A 23,249-nucleotide genomic window follows, 5' to 3' on the forward strand; every position below is an offset into this window, starting at 1 on the left:
TACAAAATCTTACAAAAATGACAGCATAGAATTATGTAGGTACACCTACATCTTCAAGGTTATGTAAATGCTCAATAGCAAGGTAACAAAAACCCACTTGAATAAACACAAACACTATGATTTATTTTTTTTAAAGGAAAAGGCCTTGAACAATATCTTTTTACCTATTACTTATGAACCTAAGTTAAAAGTAAATTTTAAAGTAAAATTTTGTCTGTCATTTCCATTGTGTTCAAACAGATCAATTTCAGACATTGTTACTTAAACCTCACCTGAGAGCAAAGGAGCATCACCAGCTCCACAACTGAACTGCTAGATTTCATGCACACAAGACCTACAAAAGGAAAAAAAAATTATACATAAATGCATGCTTATATTAACACAAAGTATTTTGAAGTGAAAGATTAGAAGCATTTTGACAAACAAAAGAAAGCAAAATTTTCATGCCACTTCCAGTTCAATTTTGTACTTCACCAGCACAAAATCAAAGTACATATATGAGAGGGAAATCATAAATTCCATGCCTTCCATCTAAAAGAAGCAGCTAATAGTAATTCTTACCCCCATTACTCAGTTTCATAAATGTTTGTATGTCAAAATGATCACAAGTGTGGTTAACATATGTTATATTAATCCACTGTATCTACATTTTGCTATTTCTCGAAGGATTGGGTCATTATAGATGCAGAGAAGGGAAATGGCTTTATGACCTCTGCTTTCTCCATTGCCTTCTCCTTTCAGCCCCCAGCTATCAATCAAGTTTCCATTTTGTTTCATGGCAGCAGACATCCCAAACACTCTTATTAGTACTTTGACCCTTAACCCCACACTAAACCTAAGCAGAAGTGCAAGCAGTAACCTATTACATATTTTCAGTTGTTTACAAACTAATTTGAGTATTATTATTTGTATTCACATTTTGGTTTGGATTTGCCTATAACTGGGGTTTAGAACCAAAAATCATTTTTGTGTGTTTATTTTTGTCAAGACAGTTCATACACTCCCCAGTTATTATCCTCTTTTTTTCTTTTTTGCTCATGCAATTTATTAAATACTCATCTACCCACGTATGTAACTATACTACAGTCAAAATACTTTGAACCAGATTCTCTTTTATTTTCAGAGAAAAAAAATATGTAACTAAAATAGGATATTTAGTTCCTGAGAAAATAAAGCTTTGAGAAAAACTGCTTTTCTAGTTTTCCTTATTGAATGAATTAAATCAATTTGTTCACAAGGCAGCTTCCATTAAAATGTTTATCAGCTAAAATGATGCCTACATGCATAAACAAAAGCAGAATCCCTTTATGAGTCTCACAGAAAGCAATTCATACACTTCTTCCTTCCATTTCTTCTTGCCTCAAATGGTAAGCAAGGCAAGCTCCTAAACTATATAACTTTAATTTGTGAAGTTTAATGAAGTCCTAATTTTGATATCAGCAGTCTTCAGTGAAACACTTAAGTGTTTGGTACTGTGTTTCTGACAATGCTCATATTAAGCACTAAAAACAGAATGACTATCCTAATCCAAGAAACAAGTAGTTTCAAAAATGTTTTTAAAAGAATTTTAATTCCCTAGGAAGAAACTAGATCTGTTAGTGCAAATACAGCTCATGTGAGAGTGATCAGCTCAAGCTAAGGAACCAGGGGGTTCTATCTTGAGTGCACTTATCACTGGAAACTGCAACAAGCTCTTCTTGTCACTTTTTCAACAGGAAAAAAAGTGAAAATTTCACTCTAAATATCAGTGGACAAAGCAATTTATATGATATAGCCAAATTTTGAGAAAATTGAAAAACTGGTGTTACACTGCTAAATTCAGTCTTCCAATATGCACAATTTTTTAAATTGAGGACATTAATGTCTGCATTGCAGAACTGAGCCTCATTTTTAAGCAGAAACCCACCAGTAGAAAGAAAAGCTCATCATCTCAATCTTGGCCATTTCCTGCCAATCTTCCATCAGGAAGAGCCACGATCAATGCTGTGAACAGGAATCCCCATCTTGTCAGATGTTCCAGAGAATTCTCCTCCATACTGACAATGTACTCCTCCTACCTGTGTGACTCCCTTCCAATAATAAACCAAAAATCCAGAAACAGACTCCCATGTGAGAGATAGACCAGACAACACTCCACTGACTCCCTGTCAGGTTTTTCTACCCAACTCCCTACAGTATATACTCTACTTTGTATCAAAGTGCTGACCCTGACACCAAAATTTCTCTTAAAGCTCACAAAACACATTTTGTACACCAGCTTCAATGGGACAAATGGCCAGGAGGGTTGGAAAACAAAGGAAAATTGACACAAAGAAGTAGCAGAGATGGCAAAGATGAGGAGGCAATGACAATGACCTCAGAGGGCTAAAGGCAGAAGGAACAGGAAGAAGTGAAATCCAGTGAACAGCACTGTTTGGGAAGGCAAGAAGAAAGCTTCTAAATAAAGAAATTTTCAGTCTCCAACGTAAAACAAACAAAGAACACAAACCCCCCTTTTTTAAATGGAAACTTACTTGTACCTTCTATCAGCAACTCCTGCCCATGGCTGCCCAAAAGAGTCCGAGAAAGAAAGGGAGCAAAATCCACAAAAATCTCTCTCAGAAGTGGGGCAGCTTTTTCCAAAGCATGCTCAAGTCTGTCTGTAATGCTAGTAGAGAGATAAGTGTAATTAGCAATAAAAGAAGGAAGTTGTTGAAATTTTGCAAAAAGAAGTACAGATTTTTGACAATGTTTAAGTGATTAACACATACAAGAAGGAATTAATCATTAGCCAACACTCAGTATTTTCCCAAATCTTCATTAGTTATTGAAAATCAGCAAAAGGGCATTCTTAAGTTATGTGGTATCAGAATATCAATTGTAATATCAATAACACGAGCCACAGCACAGCTGTTCAGATCAATTGGAGAAGTTACCTCATATTGGAGGCAGAATCCTCCAGCACTGAAGAAACTGCAGGAACAGATGGTAATTTTGAATTAGATGATCCCCTTCCTAACAAGAGAAAGTAATAATAAACAAATTATATAAGAAAACATTCCAGGGATTGCAAAAGCAGACCAGTGTTGAGTTTGAGCTCTGAGAAACCATGGCTTCCAAGTGTTGTGTAAGGACTAGGTGAAAACATTTTATCTCTTTGTACCTCAAATATTTTTTTTCCATAAGAGTCATATTTACTTGCATTCATATTAACCAGGTAGGCCATGGCAAAGTTTTTCAATGTTGCTTTAGCATGGACAGAAAATAATTCAAAGAAGCATTGTAGTTTGTCTTGTGAAGGAAGTCACACTAGGCTGCAGTGATTCCCTCTGGTCTTATAAGCCAAGATCCTCTCTGAACAAATTTAGTAACATTTAAAACTCTAGAAATTAATACAAACAGTGTCTTACACCTTTAATACTCCAATACTATGCTAATATATAAAGTAATACTAATATATAATATACAGCCAAATGGTAGTATTTAAAAGCCATGGTTTTTGGTTAGTGGAAGTGATCACCTAATTTCAATTTGCACAGAAAACCATTAATATTTTTGTCTAAAATTAAAATACATATTTGTGTCAAAATCATGCAGAAAACAGTAAGTGGGTATTTGCAACAGCCAGGATTAAATTTTTACAAAACTGAGACTCTGACAGAGGCAGCTATGATAAAATTTTCCATTGCACTGCTGGTGTCATTAGCATGATGGCAGTGGTATAACCTCATTTATGAGTTATTAACTTTGCCACATCAATTATTCAAAGGTTGATAGGGAAGACTGGGTCATTTATGTATCCTACACTTACAGAAAAAAAGCAGTTGTGTTATGTCAAATTGACACTACATGGCTCTCATCAGCACAGGAGGAATCTGTAAATATTAAATTCTGCTGTTCAGTATATAAAGAGAAATACAACCTTCCCATACTGCACTATGGATTGGTATTAGCAATGATGAACAGGGGGCAAGCAAGACAGCCAGAGACTTCACAGATATTTTCTGCCAGGATAAGAATGGTGACTCACAAATCTTGCACTGCATTCCAAGCTATAGAGAGGAATGAATCTTAGCAGACAGGTTTCTGTGCATTTCCCAGGAGCATGGCTGCTCCTAGTCCATCTGCAATCCTATCTCTTTCCACCCCGAGACCCTGTCCTATTCTCTTTCCTCTCACCTTGCCAGTTTCAGATTTTTATGCTGCTGGAAAGGAGGGGAGGAAAAAAAAAAAAGTAAAAAGCCTGAAATAAGAGAGTTTAATCATTTTAGTTCTCACATCTATCTTAGCAAAGACGTGACCCTTCTTAGAACTGTACTGTAGAAAAATGCCTGATGGTCCCACCTACCATGGAGTTCTTTAATTCAGTTAAATGCAACCTGTCTGGAAATCAGCTGCTTGAAACTATCTACCAAAATGTGTCAGCTGCAACTTTTCAAAGATTTTCAACTTGACTAAAGTGAAGTAGATTTGGAAAGAGAAGGCAAAGATAGATCCTTGAGATAGCAAATTTATTTCTCCTGTCAAATTTCAAACTGCTGCTCCAAAACTCTGGTACTCAGAGCTTCCTCCAAGAAATATCAAGGGTTTCTGGTGGGTGAGGATTTTTTTTGTTTTTCTATCCAGAGAATGTAGTTTTCTCCAATCTTGTCTCAAAGGTAGCATGGAAACTAATAAAATGAACTGGAATATCATAACCATGAGAAGTTTTGCTCTCAGTTCTTGTTCTTTCTTCAGAGATAGGAGACATCTTTGTGAATGTGATTAATTTGTGCTTTTCATAAATTCAACCTGAAGCTCTTATGCTGACTGCTGTATGGGTATGATAGAATCTGAAGGTAAGTGAGTGGGCCATACAGAATGAAGGATAAGAAAGTGGTGAGCAAAGTGTTACCTGAAAGTAAAATGAAATGTGAACCTTCTGGGCATTGTATCCTAAATAATTTATCTAATAAAGACTAATCAATTATATATTCCTGAAAGTTTCAACCTTTATGGCAAGATTTTCAAAAATGTTCTAAATATTTTCATGGATATAATTCCATTTGGTTTTTTTTACCAGCTACTTTTCCATTGTCAAACCACCAAAAAGTATTTTGGGTACCCCCAACAGAAAAGCTATCAAATGATGAGCCAAAAATTAAAACACAATCTCCTGCACAGAAAAACAGCACACATAAGGCAACAAAGCCACATGATTCAGTGGCTTGTCAGATACTTAACAGCTACAATGTTTTATTTCCTTTTTTTTTTTTCTTTAATTAAGACCTTAAAACTACTAGCTTGTCATTAATTAAATTATTTAAATAGCATTTGACTAGAATACCCAGCTTTCTCCCTATTCTCATTTAACAAGTCACTCTAACTTAAAAATATCCTGAAGTCCATGTGAAGTGGATTTACAGGCACACACTGCCCAAAAAGGGAAATCAGCACACTGATCTGGGTAGTCCAACAATACCAAACTGAAATGCACACAAAACCTTCAAAATAAGAAAAAGTCCCCTCAACACACAGGCTGTGGAAGCAGCATGTTCTGATACAGAAATGCTCATGTGCTTTTTACCACATCTAAAATCTGCCACCAGTAACCCACTACTCACTGAGAATGGTTATATAGCCAATGGTATGTACAACTAAAATCTTACCCTATTAAAGATCACTTTATAAAGGATTAAATAAGATTTAACAGAGAACTACAGCAGCATGAGGTTTTTTTAATTAAACAAGACAAAAATAATTCTGTGCAGTATTTGGGCCATCAGCTAAATAACTAAAGGAAGAATTAGGGAAAAAATAAAATCAAGGGAAACATCTGCAAGGACAATGAGAGGGCATGATAACCATCATAAAGAAACCATAAAGAAACATACTCTCAGTCTAGGGTAACTTGGCTTTCTTGTTGTTTGTTTTATTTTGTAGGGATGGGTTGGGGCTTTTTTGGTTTTCCGTTTTTTCAATAATCGTGGTAAAAATACTTTGAGTGGGAGGTGAAGGAAATCACTGACAACACAGGACATGATTATTTTTTCTTCTAGAAATAAAAACAAACTGCACAAAACGGACTAGGTATAAATGTAAAACTATGAAATTTTAAGTAAATATCAACTTCTAAAAATAGACATAACAGAAAAAGCACTGATAATTTGAATTTAATGAAGCATAAGGCAGGCATCTATATAAACTGATATTTCTTTTGAAGATGACCTAAGGATACTTATGGTCTGAATTTCTTCATGCTTACCAACACCTAAAACCACATTCCAAACTCAGATATATTTCACTAAAAGGAGTGAATCTCAGATTTATCCCAGCTGAGAATTTCAGGATTCTTTCAATGGGATTAGGCATAGTGATTTTTGCATACAGGTTTTGTTTTGTGAGAGTACATTTTTACTTTACTTAGAGGTGGCTTTTTACTCTACTTTCTTTCTGCTTTTAGTGAAAAAGATGAAAATTCTTCAGTAGCATATTTTCATCCACAACACACATGTGGGTAAGTGCAGTAGCTACTTCAAACATGTGGAACTAAACTGACTTATCTCTTCCTTATCCTTTCACTGATAAACTGGCTCCTTCAACCTGACAGCTTTACAGACATTTGCAAGAACATAAAAGAAAATGCAAATAGATCATCTGTCTAGCACCCTTACAGTGAAACCTTATTGTTTATTCAAGGTCCCCAAGGGTCTAAACAAATAGTGTCTCGAGCAATAAAATATTGTTAAAAAACTCCTTGTGCAAGATCATCATGCTTTAGCATGCACACTTACAAAGTGCACTTGGCAATGCAGAAGCACTACATGATAATTTATTTTGTGAGGCGATGGAGATGAGGTATAAAAGAAAAACAGAGCTGAATCAAATAACCATATCTCTTAATTTTGTACTACAGACCTACCCTACATAAATGCACCAGTGCCCTTGGTGGAAGAGGTATCTAGTAAAATAATGAGCTCATTCAAAAATACACTTCCTGGGCTGAAAGTGCACAATGGAAGCCTACAATGAAAGGTTTTACAAGCTAATATAAGGGATCTGTTACATAAACACATCTGTAGGCTAAACCAAAACAGATTTCATGAAACAATGGTGAAAACTTCTCTTAAGAGAAGTGGCTATAAAACAGCTTTTTACTGACACAGTATCAAGCCATTTCCATTGCATATCATCAGAATCTGAGATTTTTTCAAGTGTCCTTCTGCTTTGGTAATCAGCCTTCAACTACTGTCACTGTTAAGTTGGAATTCTCTTTGAAATAATTACTATAATCCAGTGAGTTGCTTGAACAACCTCTGCACTGATGGTAACTCACTTCATGATCATTTTTCTTACTTTAGCTTGTCTCCTGCTAATTTATTTTATTGCATGACTTCAAGTTCATTTTCACCTATGTATAAAAATCAATGAATACCATTCATCTTTGCAAAACAAGCCAACTGTCACAAAAAATTTACATTTTCCTATGTATTGGACTAGAATTCAGGACTCACAACTCTGTTTTTATTCACTGTTACTGTTTATTCTCGTGTTTCTTCCAAGCATTCACTTCCTTTTTCACCTCACCCTTTGACATGGCCTTGTTTACAACTTCACAATTTGGGGAACAGCTTGTCCAGACAAGGAAAAATCCTGCAACTAACTCTGTGTGGCTCAGAGGCAAAACAAGTAAAACTCTCAAGAATTCCAGGTAGGAAGGGGAGGAGGCAGGCAACAGAAACTGAATGGAACTTCTCAGAGTTTTTCTACACTCAGGACATCAGTAAAGACAAGTGACAATTCACTCCTGCTTCCCTCAGACTTTTCATATCCCCTCTTCATAAAAATTGCATTTGAGCAACCATTTGGAAACTGTATAGTGAAAGCCTCAAGACTGCATTCTTTGCAGTGAAGCACTAATAAAACACATGTGAAATCCTTCAAGTACATAAACAGAGAAACTCATAGCATCAGAGAAAACAGTGGGAGTGCAAACTGCTAAACATTTTTTAAAATCCTCACCACTTCAGAACATTGTGCCTGTAATGGAAGCATTTAAAAGGAAAACTAACTGACAAACAAAAATACAGGCATCCTGCTGGCTTGTTCACAATAGCTCAGGCAGCTCTGCCAAGTCCTGCCTGTCCAAATATTAGTCTTGTCTTAGCAGTAGCCCTTCCTGAACACAGCATGTGCAAAACCTCTGCATCACATTCAGCCTGTGAGACAAGCCAAGGAAGACACAACTCCAGTGAATTTGCCCTTCTTACATTACCACTAGCAAAGATGCTCTTTTGTTCAATACCACCCTTGGTAGCAGGCAGTGAATGATTAGCTCAAGATGGGCCACCAGGTTTATCTTCCCTGCTCATTTCCAAGATCCAGCAATCAACAACCTAAATACCACAGGTAACAGACCCAAGGGAAAGTTCAGACCACAGGGGGCACATTTGTGCTGAGGAAAGGCATTTTGTGCCATGAAATACTCTGCAGATTGGATGAGTAAAGGTGAAGAAACTTCTGAAAAAAGGCCAGTGACACATGCTTCCACCCTTTTTCAAAGCATCAAAGGAACAGAGTGAGCTTGGACCATTTCTTCCAACCTGTGAACACTCTGTATTTGGTATTTGTATTTGGTAGGTCAGGATATGCCACAATCCATGTGATATGGGAGCAACTTAAGCATCAAATAGCTGAGATGCTCACAACCCCTTGAGCTATAGGCAAGATGCAAACTTGAGGAAAAATTATTGGGAAGGAGCCTGGTGAATTCTGAGCAGACACAAATGGCAATGGAGGCATCTGGAACCACACAGAGTGATATTTCAACACAAATCCTGCCTTGACCAAGCAATTCTGTCACATCTACAGGTGGAGGATGATCACATGCTATATAACAATTATTTCCAGATTGGGTGTTTGTACACATTAGTATTAGAACACTTCCACTTGCTATTTAATCCCATTTCAATGCCTGCATATCACTTTCACCCCTCTTTTGGGCTAAATCTGCTCAAGTCTTCATCATAAAGCCTTATGTATCCATATATTTTATATATATAATGTATATTAAAATAAATAATATATAAATATATATGTTATCAATTATTTTAAAATGTATCAAGCAAATGTATATAAAACTCACTTAAAAAAAAAACAACAGATAAGATGTGTTTTTAATGTGGGAATTATGTTAAACAGCCTTCATATCAAACATAAAATAGCCCCAAATTTATCTTCACTACATAAACCCTTAATCTCAGTACTTTTTTTAAAAAAGGTTCAATTTATTTCTTAATTACAAAAGTAAACAGACTTATGAGTGTTAGCTGGAATAATGAGAACATTGTATTGATTCTCTGCTGCATGAAAACAAAAATTAGTGAAAGAATATCTGATTTGAACTCGGGGGAAAATTTTATTAATTATATTTCCGTTTTATAGGAAGCTTGATTATTACTACTTCAATCCTCTAATAAAAAGCAAAGTAAGGTCTTATAGAGAATTCAATTTCAAACCTAAATGTGTGCAATTTACATGATTGGATGTAAACCACTCCAACTCTGCAAGATTTTTGTTTCCATGCCATTATTTTACAAGGGAAAAAAGAAACAGTCTCATGTTTTAATCTGTTTAAGGCATGATTTCATTTATCCCTTTACTTTTTTCTTTTAATTAATTATATTGCCAGTCTAAACATGTCTATTTTTAATCCTGATTACTTTCTTTTTATGCGTATCAGTTCAGATTACATGTCCAATTTTTGCCAAAACTTCCAGACATGATGGAAGTCACACAGTTACAAACTACATTAGTATTGTTTATTGTCTGGATTTCTCATACATTCTACAGGCACAGGAGCACTTTTTTTTTTCTTCTATATGTTCCTAAAAGATCAGCTAAATCTGAAAAATCAATGTTCATCTGTTTTGTTTTTATTAAAAGCAAGTGAATACCTACTTCAGCAATTTTAATAATAATTGTAATTAAGCCCACAACTAAACCAGGTAAATCAGTCAGAAGTTAACAAATTAGCAATTATTTTAAACAATTTCAATGTAGATGAGGTTTTACTGTGTTCAAAATGGATTAGTTGCTCAGAGCCAGTCTTCCCCAAAGAAATGTGGCATTTCAAAATACAGTTAATTCCCCTACTTCAAATATTGCTCCTAAACTAATATAATGCTACCTCCTGCAGCTTTGGTGGCAAAATACATTCTCCCTTTCACAAAGAGTAAGGCCATACTATATTTCAGTGGCTTTTCCTTTAAAATGACTGGAACAAAACCTTTTTGCAGTTGAAGATGGGAACAAATACCTTCCACTTTTTTTCCCCAGTCCTTGCAGTTTGGATGTAAGTTCACAAAATCAGGAAGCAAGAAACTCAAATAGTGGAAAAAAACCCACCAATAATCAGACATAGCTTGAGATTTCCTTGACTAAGATCCAAATCACTTCCAAGTCAAACTTCATGTTCACAAAGATCCTACACAGCCTTGTGATTCAGACATGGCTAAGTAGAAAAGCATGTCTTTGACACAGCATTTAAGGTTAAACATCATTTATCTCACACAGAACAACTGGAGAGACCAAGGGTTCAAAGGAACACTTGCTTATAAACAACCTACTCAATTTTGTCCCCACTGAAAAAACTGTCCAAAGCAATTAGTTTGGCATCAACACTGAATCTGACCTCAGGCTAAAGCTATTGGAAACACTTGGATATAATTTCCAGTTCTACTTAGCACTAACACATACATCCCTGGTCAAACACCTCAGAATTTATAAGTAAGCTTACACTTTACATTATTAATTTGTAATAAAAAAGTAAGTCTTTAGAATACACCATATTTATACTAAATACAAATTAATACAGCATGATTGCTCTATCAAAACAGTGAGAAATCTTGAAATTAAGACAAATATTGCTCAGGCAGTTGCATTTGTTACAATATTGGGGTTTTTTCTAATACAGTACGACTTCTCTTATTTTTTATTTTATTAGTATTCAGAGTGAATGGTGATGTAAATAGAAGCAACAGAAGCAGCATTGGTATTTAGGTTGGTTTATTTATCCTTACTTACCAGGAGATTCTCCTGACAGATCTGGGGCTTGGGCTGAGTCTAAAGAAACCACACTGACAGCATTTGTAGGAGCACCAACAGCAGCTGTGGAGGAGGAAATGCTTGATTTCTTCGTTGGTACAACAACACTCCTGGATGAAGACACAAAGCTAGTAAATCATACTGTAGTAAATGCTCACACTACTGTGATCCTTGTTTATTGATACATCTACCACTGACACTTCCATGTCCTGCAAAAGTTCCTTTGCTTCCCTACTTCCTTTTTCAATCCTCTTTTGTAGGCCACCTTAACCTAAGGGCACTTCACTTGTTGATGGTACACTTTCTTATGCTAGACTTTAATATCCCATCCACTTCCACAGAACCCCTGACTAAAAGCACAAAGTTAGAAGATCACCAGGATAAGGGTTCAGCAACGAGGATTTTCTATGCACTTCATTTTGCCCAGGATTTGGTTTTAAACTTCAAGTAACCATTTACAAAAGATATGGTAGTATTCAACTTAAAGCTGAATTATCAATGCTGAAGGATGCATTGGCAGCCTTTTACTCCAGGTATTTTAATGCAGAACAGAAGACTGATTGAAGAAGGATGTACCAGAGCTTAAAACATCCTAACACACTCTGTATGCACATACAAATGTTCACACATCTTAAAAATACAGCTAAGGCATGAATTGAAGTGTATCTTGCCAATCAAATTTTATTTATATAAGAAATCAAAACATTGCTTGGAGTTAAGAGAGAACCTCCATCTCTTACACAAGCTAAATGTCAGGCCTTATAGCCAGCATTAAAGACTACATCAGAGGAAAAGATGCAAAGCGACAAGTTAGGCATGGAAATTTATCTGACACATTACAAAGACATGTATTTATGCCACACCAATTTCAATTAAATTGTAGTACTTCATTCCAAATACCTAAAAGGCCTTGTTAAGCATACGTTAAAGGCATTTTTAATTGCAAGTTAGCTCCATAAACATGCAAAACCCCAGCTAATGAGGTAAAGAGTACAGCTGATATATAATGTACTCCCACTGCAGCGCTTACTTTTAATTACCTGGTGTTAACCATAAGCTGAAAATCTTCAACATTCAATTTATTTAATCACATCTTTTGTTGACAGTAATACAACTACACACTGAAAGTATTCCCTTAATAGCTTTAAAATATTCATTTTCTAGATAAAGTAACTCAGAAACTTGACCTAAATTCAGGTGTGAGAACAACCAAAGAAGTTCTTTCAAATATTTCTGAAATGGTCCTTGCTGGAATGGGGAAATGAGGATTGTATTTGATTCCCTTCCTCAATCACAGCACATCAAAGGATGTCACAGAAGCTGGACCATGTTGCTGATTAAATCAGCCCTCCTCAATGGCCAGAGTAGGCAGGCACCATACTTGGAGGCAGTACATGTCATATCATTATAAGGGTGACTGCTAATGTTAACTAGTCACTAAAAAAATAGAAGCAACAACACCTGAGCCCCAAGTCAAGATATTGTGCCAAAACCATGAAATTTGCTCATATGTTCATGTCTGTTTGCCTGAAACATGAACAATGGGCTAAGAAATAAGTCATATATTTACAGCATTTTTTAAATTATTGTCACATTATCAAATAATTGTGCACTACCCAGGTATAAGAAGGGGATCTCTCACTAGAGATTCTATGACATTCCCTGCCTGGAAATTGTTCTTACTATCCTACAACACACATTCAAACACCTGGAAGGGGTTAGGAAATGAATACAAGTTTACAGAGTACAAACACACCCAGATTTGCAAACTTTGGGACATTTCTCCAACCTTCACAATTCAGCACTGAAACATGGGTGTATTCCTTTAGAGATTCTAAATCCTTTTACTGTATAGATATCCAACTCAAGAAATACAAATCAATAATATTAAACAAAAAAATTTTGACTTCTCATTATAAATATGTGTCTATTCAGATGGACTCTGTAAGACCTCAGTGCATGAGCTGGAAAAGTTTCTTTGCACATCCACTAAATTACAGAAATAATCATCCATCTGCTGCTAAATAATACAGACACAATTATATTGGATATAATACACTGGATTTGGGAGAATGTTTAGTGACAAATTTCAGTGCATACATAGATGGAAGTTATGCACATATAGGTTGTGTTCCAAAACATATAATTAATGTGAACAATTTTGGATTGGAAAACATCAAATTATCTTGAGAGTAAAAACAAGTTCTTTAGAGAAGCTTTCTGTTTCCAGGGCTAATAATTAGAATTATCTCAAAACATCAAATCAGAATAAGTGTGTCCTCTGAATGCCTATGAATGTTCTGGTTCCACTCTCTGACTCTACTAAGAGCTCCAGGAACTACAAAACAGGTGGTATTTAAGTCCTAAAGAACACACCAGAACCACACCTTAAAAAATAAAATACATTCGTGGCAGAATTTTGACGAAATTTAATATTAGAAAATACTTCTTTCAGATGAAAATCAAGAAATGAACATGCTGGAAAGAACAAGGAGGAATTTTAGAACAGGAGTAAGCTTTAGCACAACTAAAAGCAGCTCCTCACAGGACAAGTGACAGGAGCAAGGATGCCTGGCTTTTCCTCTAGGCTGCAACAGCCACCAAATGACCAGAACAGTCCCTTCTGCCTTTTCAGATCTTTTTTCTATCTCTTAACCTTCAAATCTGTACACATGTAGAGCTGCTACTCAAACCTTCAGTAAATTCCTTTCCATGAAGGATACTATACTCTAACACTCACTTTCAGGATAATTTTCAGCATCTACCAATGGCATTCATTACAAGGAAGATACTCAGATTACCAGCACCAGAAATCTGGCACTTATTCTTGTTCACAGCTGAAAAGTAGAGCTGCTGGTTTGTTTTTTTTTTCTTTAATTGCTCAACATCATTCCTTTTGCTTTGATTCAAGGAATAAAAATGAGTAACTACAGGTTTCAGACTTTAAAAGTACAAGAGAAGGTGCTACCTTATAAAAAGGACACAGGGAAATGCCTGAGTATTCCTGAGTCACCATACACTTCAAACAAGAGACACAGACTCTCACAAACTTCTCTGAGAAATACACTTGTTTTACTATATCCCACTGAAACAGAAGCCTAGTTTTTACCTAAAGAGTAAGACTTCAACAAATCTACTTCATAAATTCAACAACAAAAAGGTCCTCTTGGACCTTGGACCCTTGAAAGAAAAGAAAGACTTTGAACCTCTCACCATAGAGCTCAGACTACTTCTAAACAGAATTTATTTTAGATAGTGATCTGGAACAGTCAACTGAAATTATGCAGCTCTTGAGCCAAAGTAAAATAAACAGTATTTCTAGTGAAGAAAGAAGGTCCCTTTCAAGAGGTGTGTCAATCTGATGCACAGAGCCAAAAGAAGTGCTGGATATTGTTTAAAAACATGATGTAAGAAAAACCCAAATTGTGAATGTTCCTGGTCTTCTGGTCAGTTGCCACAGCCTTGTGATGCAAAAAATTCTTAAAGTACTTCAAGAACCACAAACCAAAACACCCAAGTACCCTGACATACTGACTTCCTTGCTGTGCACTGCTGCAGTATTGGTAATGTCACATTTATTGCCATGGATGTCTTCCCTTTCAACTGGGCAACCAACCAATGTCACAGCTGCAGGATTTGTTTTAGGAGTTTCCACTTCCAGGCCTTCCCCAAAAGTATGAAAGTAGAGCTCAGCAAGCACGTACAGATATTCATATTTACCACATACTGGAAAAGCAAACTTAAGACTCGGTCTTGTTTCTTCATGACATGACATCGGTCATGTTTCTTCATTTAAATTCTGAAATTCCTACAGTTTTCCTTTCTTGGGTAGTAAAGTGATATTTTCTTTGAATATTTAGGTGGAATTGCAAATGTGTTCCAAAGAAATATTTTTCCATTAGCTACCAGTGTTACTTTCTGTTCCTTTTTCAAAAGATTATTTAAATGTTAATATAAGAAAAATGAATGCAACTGGCATAAAGAATATGAGACAGTGGAAAAGTGAGTTTAAATATTGCAGCAAATAAACTACATAGAAAACATGAAGTGTTCAGCATATTATTAAATCAAGTAAATTTGTCAGAACTGTCTTGAAAATTAATGTGCTTTCAACTTCCCTTAAATAATGGGGCACTTGCTTCTAGAGTACACAGATAAGACAATCCTTTTTCTGCAGCTAAACTGATAAGTGTTTTCTGAAAAAGTTAAGTATTGCTACACATATGAATAAAATATTCATCAACAAGCTGCTTTATATTATAGTTCCTCAGATCTACAAAAATATTTTACAAAACATCTGTAATCTTACATTAATTTTATCAGAATATGTACATTAAGCAACCTCATACAGGGGCAGAGATGAATCACGTGGGAAAAAAGCATCAATACATTTTACTCCTTAACATTCACATCAATTAAATTGTATTTCTGGGTTACATTTGTATATTAAAACATCCATTATATTAAGTTTCAGCTATAGGATAAATAAAATTTAAAAGCTGCACAAAAAATATGCTTAAGGTCTCTTTCAAAGAGACCTCAAGCACCTCAGCAAGAATTGCACTTTAGTTGCCTCATTTACATGACTATATTAGATGCTTGCCTGTTTGCATTTAAAATCAAGTATCTAAGGTTTAAAATAAGAATTTACAGCAGGGGAACTGATAAACATAGGCCAGGCAGAGTGAGAACCAGCCACCATAAATACATCTTAGCCAGAAGGTCAGGGTGTTATTAGTCCCAATTATGCTGAAGTGTAAGAAGTCTTCGTGTTGCAGACAATTATTCACTGCTGAATGAGCACAGAGCACTGAGCTGAACACTGACTTCCATCACAGACAAAGGCTTATGCAATAATGATCTATTCTGCCAAATTCCATAAGGATTTACTTATTGAACCCTTCCCTGGTTTCAGTTCACTGCTTCTCTTTCAAGAAAGGAGAGAAAATATCTATGTCTCCTAAAATTTTAGCATTTCCCCAAGTATTTACTTTTCATTAAGTTGGCAAGTGCCCATTCCTTTTTAAATATATTTCAAGTTACAAATTTTCCTTGGGTGCAAGTCAAATATTCCTAATACAACATGAGGCAGCCCAAACTGATGACCTCACTGTAATTTAAAAATACTTACATGAGCTCTGATTCTTCTTGACATGCAAGAATTCATACAGATTTAATTCTTGGCTTTTTTTTTTTTTAAGCACTGAAAAGCAATGCAGTGACAGTTTGTCTGTACCCCTACAGGATAATGGTTTTAATTCCAAACCAAAAGAAAATAGCCTTGTTCCAGGCTACCAAAACAATGGCCACTGCAAGGCTCCTGTGCAAGGAGCAAAAGACCAATAAAGAAGATCAGAGATTTATTTTTACCTCTATTTTGTGAGCCAGGAAAGCAGCCTGCCATGTCAGTGTCCTTCTATGGGCTCTGGTGTGTGTGGATAATACCCATTCTCTTATGTCTCCCTTGAAATACCCAAGGAGAAAGGAAGAATAAGAGACACTCAAAACCATGAGAGATCAGAGGATGTAGGGAGGGGAAGAGAAGATATGATAGAAAGAATACAATCAATTTTGCAAGAGAACTTTCAAATCAGCTTGGCAGGGAGAAGACTTCAAATGGTTTGGCTCTTTGGTCCCTGCAGAATGCAAATTGTGGGTGTGCTGAAAGAGCTGAGCTTTCCATCACAGCACGTGGCTTTATCTAAAGATTTCCCATTCTCATATTCTGTCTCTACCAACACCTGGAAGATTTCATGTTGTCAACAAATAGTTTATTCTTTTACCATTTGAGGCCCAAATCAGTGAAGTCTAAGATGTATCCATTCCATATAAAAAAGGGACTTGGATGAAATTTAACTGAAATTACCACAACCAACCACTACAAAGGCATATGCACACCACTGACTGACAAATGAGTAAACACGGGCTGAGCCAAACTAAGCAGCTTACAGATGATGCTCCAAAAAGATAAACAAGCTTATTAACATATCTGTTCAGCAAGTTACAGCACAGCTGCAGATCTAAGCTCTGTGGTACAAGATGGTGATTTAAGAGCCTATATTCCTCTGAACCCTCAGCATCAGCTTCCCATAATGATATGGTTATTGAATGTTTCCACAAACAGCAGCAGAAGCCAGGAGAGATTGAGGTTTTATTTTAAAGCATACAGTAAAAGTGGCAAGTGATAGGTTATGAGTTTTATTAGAGTAACTGAAGAGAAGTGTCATCTCTCTTTTTATTCCAAGCTTTGGTTATTTTTATTTCCATTTTATTTGAATTTGCTTGCATTAGTCCCCTCCTCTTTTCCTACACCATAACTACTAAATAAAAAAACTGCTGGTTTAGGACACACTGAAATCAGAACATTAATTCATGTCCCTGTGGATCTTGGGAAAAAGCCAATGCAAGTCTTGAACTTTATCATGATAAACCCCTGGCACCCACTAATCACAAGATTGTATCTTCCCATAAGATAAGGGGTGGATTTTTGGCATGGGAATGCACACATACACCTAGCTGTTTGCAAAGGCTTGCAACCTGGCAGCCTTTCAGTAAGGCTTCACTCACATAGCTGTTACTGTATACTCTCCAGCTATGGCTGGGAAGTTGATAATCCTTAAGATATGAGGAGAGTTTTGATTTCTGACACAGCATTCCTGAGATAAATGCAGGATCAGAGAGATGCTTTGAAATTCCCAGAGATACCCCACTGGTAAACTGTTACATGGGAACAACTTTTAACAAAGTGCCTTTAAAAAGGGGAAAAAAAAAAAAAACCTCACAGAATTTGTGTTTGCCATCAAACAATATATTAAATGTAAACCAGACACAGAAAAGAAGAGAGCATCCCAAAGCCTGTTTTCCTCAAAAAAAATTAGTATTTTTGCCTACCATAGAGATGAGATCTATTATTTACAACTCCATTCCAGTTTCTTATTAAAAATTTGAGGTTTTTTTATCCCTGGCACAATTCCTTTCTGCTGTGGAACTAGATGTCATTTAGAGGATAAACTTGTATTTTAAGTACTCTCACTACATTCAGATACAGTCACCTTCAAGTGGCCATGAAACTTGCCTGTCCATTTAACTTTTAATGTTTCACACCCAATTATTTACTCCTTTTAACTTTAGCTAGTCAGCAACATGCTTTATCATATGTCAACATATTTCCCATAGATGCAAGTTTGTGTGTGTCACTACCAGATCATAACTGATTAGAGACAAGACTTTTATACCATTAAGTACACTTTTGTCTACCAGACACACCCACAAATGCAAGGAGATGAAAAATTAATCCACCCAGGATCAGAGAACCACTGACATGCTGAGGTCACATGAAACTGCTGAAGGACAAAATATTTTACACTATTTAATTATATTTTCTTCATATACTTATCCCCACCTACTAAACACAAAAATCTTTAGAAAGCAATGATCACAAGTTATCACTGTGGAGCAGTCCAAATAGCTACAAAAGTACCCTACAAAACCTAAGTAAACTTTGGTTTACTACAAAACTGCTCTTCCATTCAGAAGCATAAAGCTGCCTACTGCTTCAACCCATTCACCCTCTTCATTCCCCTGTATATATTCCTTCACCAGATCACCTTGCTTTGGGTAGCAAGGCAGTGATCAGGCCTCAAGTTTAAGTGAAACAATGCTAAAAGTTATTACAGATGGCTGGCACTTTGGAGGAGCAAACACAACACTGTCCATGGGGCAGTGGAAAAGTAAAAGGGCAGAACAGTAAGCAATTCAACTTTTTAGTAATTCACTTTATAAGACACACCACAACTTAAGGGTTTGGGGGTTTTTTGTTATTTTTTGAACAAATTTGTGACTATACAGGAAGAAAAACACAGAACTGCAAGTGACAGATGGGCTGCTATCAATGCCCAGTATTTCATTAGTGCACATGTTAGCAAATTTAATTGTACAGCTTCCTCTGATAAGGTTTTGTAGGTGTAATCTACCTATATCAGCCATCAGGGCTGCAAGTGCCAAATTACTTCCTGTCTAGTTAACCTCCTGTACACCAATTCAAATCAGCACAAGTACCACAAACCTTTAAGTGTCCACAATAGCTAAAAAATAATTCATAAATGCAATAGTCACTTCTGTACCAGACCTCCAGACAACTGCTATTTGTGTGGCTGAAACCATACAGCAATGAAAACTAAGAATTTAATGAGAAAAACGCACTGCTCACAGATTAAAACACTATTTTATTTGACATCAACTGCCCATTTGCAGCACAGAGCAATATGAGGCCTTGAAGGGGAAGTGCTAACAACACTTGGGCAGCAGTGGGGAGAGAGGTGAGTCAAGTTCTAACCCAGTGTCCCCCTTCTACCACTTTCCCCTCTGCCTGCATCCTCCTCCTGCTCCCAGAACAAATCCTGCTCAGCATCACCAGGAGAACACAGTATTTACTCTGAGACAAGAGCAAGGGGCCAAATGCTGGCACACCCCATCAGTGTCTCATCTGGCCAGACACACAGCCTCTTCCCCCAGCAGGGATAAGGGCTGTGAGTGGAGCAGGCAGGCTGTGACAGCTGCACCCACAGCCCTGGCACCTCTGCACTGCTCTCGTGGGGCAGCTGGCATTTGAACAAGGCAGCCACAGGCTGCAAACACATCAGAGCCACAGCAAGTTCTGCAATCAGCAGAGGACCAGATACTGGTCTGGTAATGAAGGATCCCCTCAGACTGACTGCAGGAACTCTGGAAATAACCAAGGCTTTCCTAGAGGCAGGAATGCAAGTGCCACAGGATTTTCTTTTTTGTTTTCTTTGCAGTTGTTAGGAATCCTGAGGACATAAAAGGCACTAAGGCAAAAGACAGTTTAGTTCACTATGTTTGGGAAAAGATAAGGAGGTAATGAGACTGAGACACAAGGGACACAAATTATTATAAAGAAAGAGTGTCTTCATTCTAAAGTGTAAAAGGAAAAAAAAACAGGAATTCTCCTTTTTGAATTCAGTGCAGCATTTGAGTATTAAGAAATGCAGATATTTATTACAATTAAATAAAAAGCTGTAACAACAAAGCAACTCTAACAGCTTAGGGATAATATTTACCAAATGAATAATGAAAATAGTTAAAGTAGGCAGAACACACATCTACTTTCCCAAATGAGTAGGGGAATATCCTCCAGGTACAAGGACACCTAGATGATTACTCCATTGTTTTTGAACCATTTGTAACTATTAGTAAGCAGGTATTCTTTTACAGGCCCACAATAAAAAAAAGACTAGATAGAACTTTGTGATGAATACACCTGCTGATCTACATATCATTGTTTTAAGTTATTTAATGTCTGTTTTGTTTCTTGAGTTCTTTAAAGCCAACTAAATATGCACAGCAGTCCTCACCTGCCAGAACTACATTTAGTAGTTCTGGTGAAGTGTGGGTTTTCCTGTTCTTTAAAAACACCTTAAGAAAAACCAAATTTTTAATTCTTTCAGAAGTTACATTACCTGTCAAAGGAATGGAACTGCACAGGCTGCTGAGCAGAAGCTCCATCACCAAGAACTCCAAGGAAGGTTGGTGGCAGAAGAGAAGCGTCCCCTGCAGTCCCATCAGCTGGTGTGCTCACCAGGCTTCTCAAGATGTCCTTCACATTGACATTTTTTGCAGCTGGCACAGAAGCCACAGATTTGCTCTCTTCAGTTCCTGTCTCACTTCCTCCCTCCTGAGATTTATTGACTTCTAAGGAGAGTGTGCACAGGACTTCACTGACTGCATCTGGGCCTGCACTGACACTCACAGCTCCTGCTTCAGCAGCACCACCTGAACTGTTTGCTTGTGCTGGAGCTGCTTCCTCCCCAAGACCAGAATCCCTTCTCTGCATAGATGCTGTACTTTCTGAATCTTCAGTAGAGGCTGAAGCACCAAGAGCAGCAGATGGGTTTTCCACAACTGTTCATACCAAAAGAACAGAAAACACTTTTTAAGGTCATTATTAATGGACAAGCATTCACAACACTGGTCCTAAATAAGATTTCTACAACATTTTAAGCCACATTACTTCATTTGGCAAAAGAATTAGCAGTTCACCTGCATCAGGAGTCTCATTATTTCCATTTTCTGATTCCTTGAGTGACTGGCCTTGGTTTGGTGGTCGTCTTTCATTCTGGGGTTCCAGTATATCTCTGTATTTCGAAACCATGAGCACAGAAATAAAATATACAACAGCCAAAGCCAAAAACTGAGCCTGTTTACTATCCTCCTGTAAAAAACAGACACACACAGAATTTTCCATTACAATTTCAGCAGCATGTTTATTATTCTGTGAAGTAGGCCCAGCACTACCATAAACAGACCAAGAGAAAGTGATATGTCAGCAATGGAAGAACAATTCTCTCTAGTCACAGTTTGTCTCACCTGTAAAGCTAAGGAATAAAGCACTTGTATTCAAGTGGCACTAATCCTTTCATTTTTTATTTATATGACAACTTTGGCTAAGGTTGTGTGTTTTGAATTCATGTTTCAAATTAGTGTAGGGTCTAGGTGCCCTCTATTCCTCAAAAATGCCAAGATATTAACAGCATTTGCAAGGCAAGTGTACTCCACATAACTGGAACATATTGATGAAAGAAAAGGAGCAAATTCCAGAACAAGTGGTAAGGTTTTATTTCATTATCAGGTAGTCCAGATGGATATAATCTACTACGCATAATCTAAACAACAATTGATCAATATGCATTTGCATTATAGCTGTAATTTTATGAAGAGATTCTAAAAAAACCTTGAAAACAGATCTTAATATGAACTATGCCAGGTTCCTCCCCAGAGTAGTCAGTAGCTCCTAGTGAAACAGAAGGAAAACTGGACATTAAGATTTAGCCTAAGCCTGTCCCTTTTGGCTACCAAAGAAAAAAAAAAAAAGCTTCATATGCTTTTGGGTCACAAAAGAATTGAGTATTTGGATCCTCACTAACTAATCAGTAAAATATGAGTGCTTGGAATTTTTTACCCCTCATTCACATCAGGGATCAGTTAATATTCAATTTTTTCCTCTAAGCAGTTCAAGAAACTAAGTTACACTATAAAGCTCATTCTATCACAATTGTAGTGCCCATCAAAGCTCCTTGGTCCTTGAAGAGCTCTTTAATAAGTTATTCTGGGAGATGTTTATGAGAAGCTTTCTATTAAGGACAGGTAACATAGCTGGATTCTATCTGTTGCACTGAAAAAACAACCTATCTTCCCCTTGGCTTGACCCAAAACCCTAACTTGCATAGAATAATCACAGTGTGTGATTGAGGAGAGCCACCTACAATGGTAAGTATTATAAAAAAATTTCTTGCTAGATGAATATTAAGACAGTTTCTAATTGTACTTAATAAAGTGGTGATCCAGTGAACCAGAACTGACCCTTCCTTATTTTTTCAGCTATGCTTGAAGAACTGCTTGAAATAAAGTTCATGTACCACTGTAAGTGCTGCTACTGGTGGGTAAAGTGGATTCCATGAGAGTTCAGAGTTCAATCTATTCGTGTATAACTCATAGATTCAAATTATGCTATTCCTGTTCTAAGTGCTGAATACAATGCAAAAAACTGCATGCAAATAAAACATTTAGATACAAGTGTATAAAGCTCAGGCAAAAACTATTCCCAATCAGGTCTTCCCAAGTCTACTTTTCCCCCACAGCTCAACACCTTAGCCAAAAAAAGAGCTATTGTATCATCTTATATTTATTGTGAAATAAGAGCCTGATGGATTACATATGCTAAAAAGCAGACATTGTGGGTGGGTGATGTTCTGGTGGTTTGTTTTAAAGAAAAAGGTTCACAAAATGTGCTTGAAGGAATCATTAGATTACTTTAATTGCCACAGTATAGAAGAGTCACTTCCTGTTCCTCTCTTGCACACTAATACTGAAGTAGGGGTTGAAAGAAACTTGCTTCAATCAATAATTGCTAAAGATAAAACTCAAAATCCTTCATTTTTCTGGACAGGAAAAAAAAGTCACTGTATAAATCATTATACTTGCTAAACAGTCCAATTATTGTAAACTAAGTTGTGGTGTCCAGGCTTGTGGCCACCAATGACTCACAGCCATTATAGCTGCTCTATTTGCTTACAGAGGTGCTTCTTTCAAGCAATCAATCTCAATTTCCTCAATATCAGCTATAAAGTTGCTGACACAGGGCAATGATATTTTTAGTCAATTCAAGA

At 36.6% G+C, this 23,249-nt stretch overlaps 1 protein-coding gene across 6 annotated transcripts in view; it reads right to left on the reverse strand.

Annotated features, from left to right (window-relative positions):
* The window catches only part of LRBA (LPS responsive beige-like anchor protein), a 357,069-nt gene that overhangs the window by 260,320 nt on the left and 73,500 nt on the right, over positions 1-23,249 (reverse strand). For 4 of the 6 annotated variants that reach the window (XM_079306956.1, XM_079306954.1, XM_079306952.1 and 1 more), the window contains 6 exons: positions 21,124-21,295; positions 20,544-20,985; positions 11,044-11,174; positions 2,916-2,994; positions 2,514-2,647; positions 273-334 (listed from right to left, as the gene is read on the reverse strand). In XM_079306956.1, the coding sequence (XP_079163082.1) occupies positions 273-334; positions 2,514-2,647; positions 2,916-2,994; positions 11,044-11,174; positions 20,544-20,985; positions 21,124-21,295 (1,020 nt within the window). The remainder of the gene's footprint in view (positions 1-272; positions 335-2,513; positions 2,648-2,915; positions 2,995-11,043; positions 11,175-20,543; positions 20,986-21,123; positions 21,296-23,249) is intronic. The other 2 variants (XM_079306953.1, XM_079306955.1) reach the window with 1 other exon arrangement.

The sequence above is a fragment of the Erithacus rubecula genome (assembly GCF_903797595.1).
Source record: "Erithacus rubecula genome assembly, chromosome: 5".
Lineage (NCBI taxonomy): Eukaryota > Metazoa > Chordata > Aves > Passeriformes > Muscicapidae > Erithacus > Erithacus rubecula.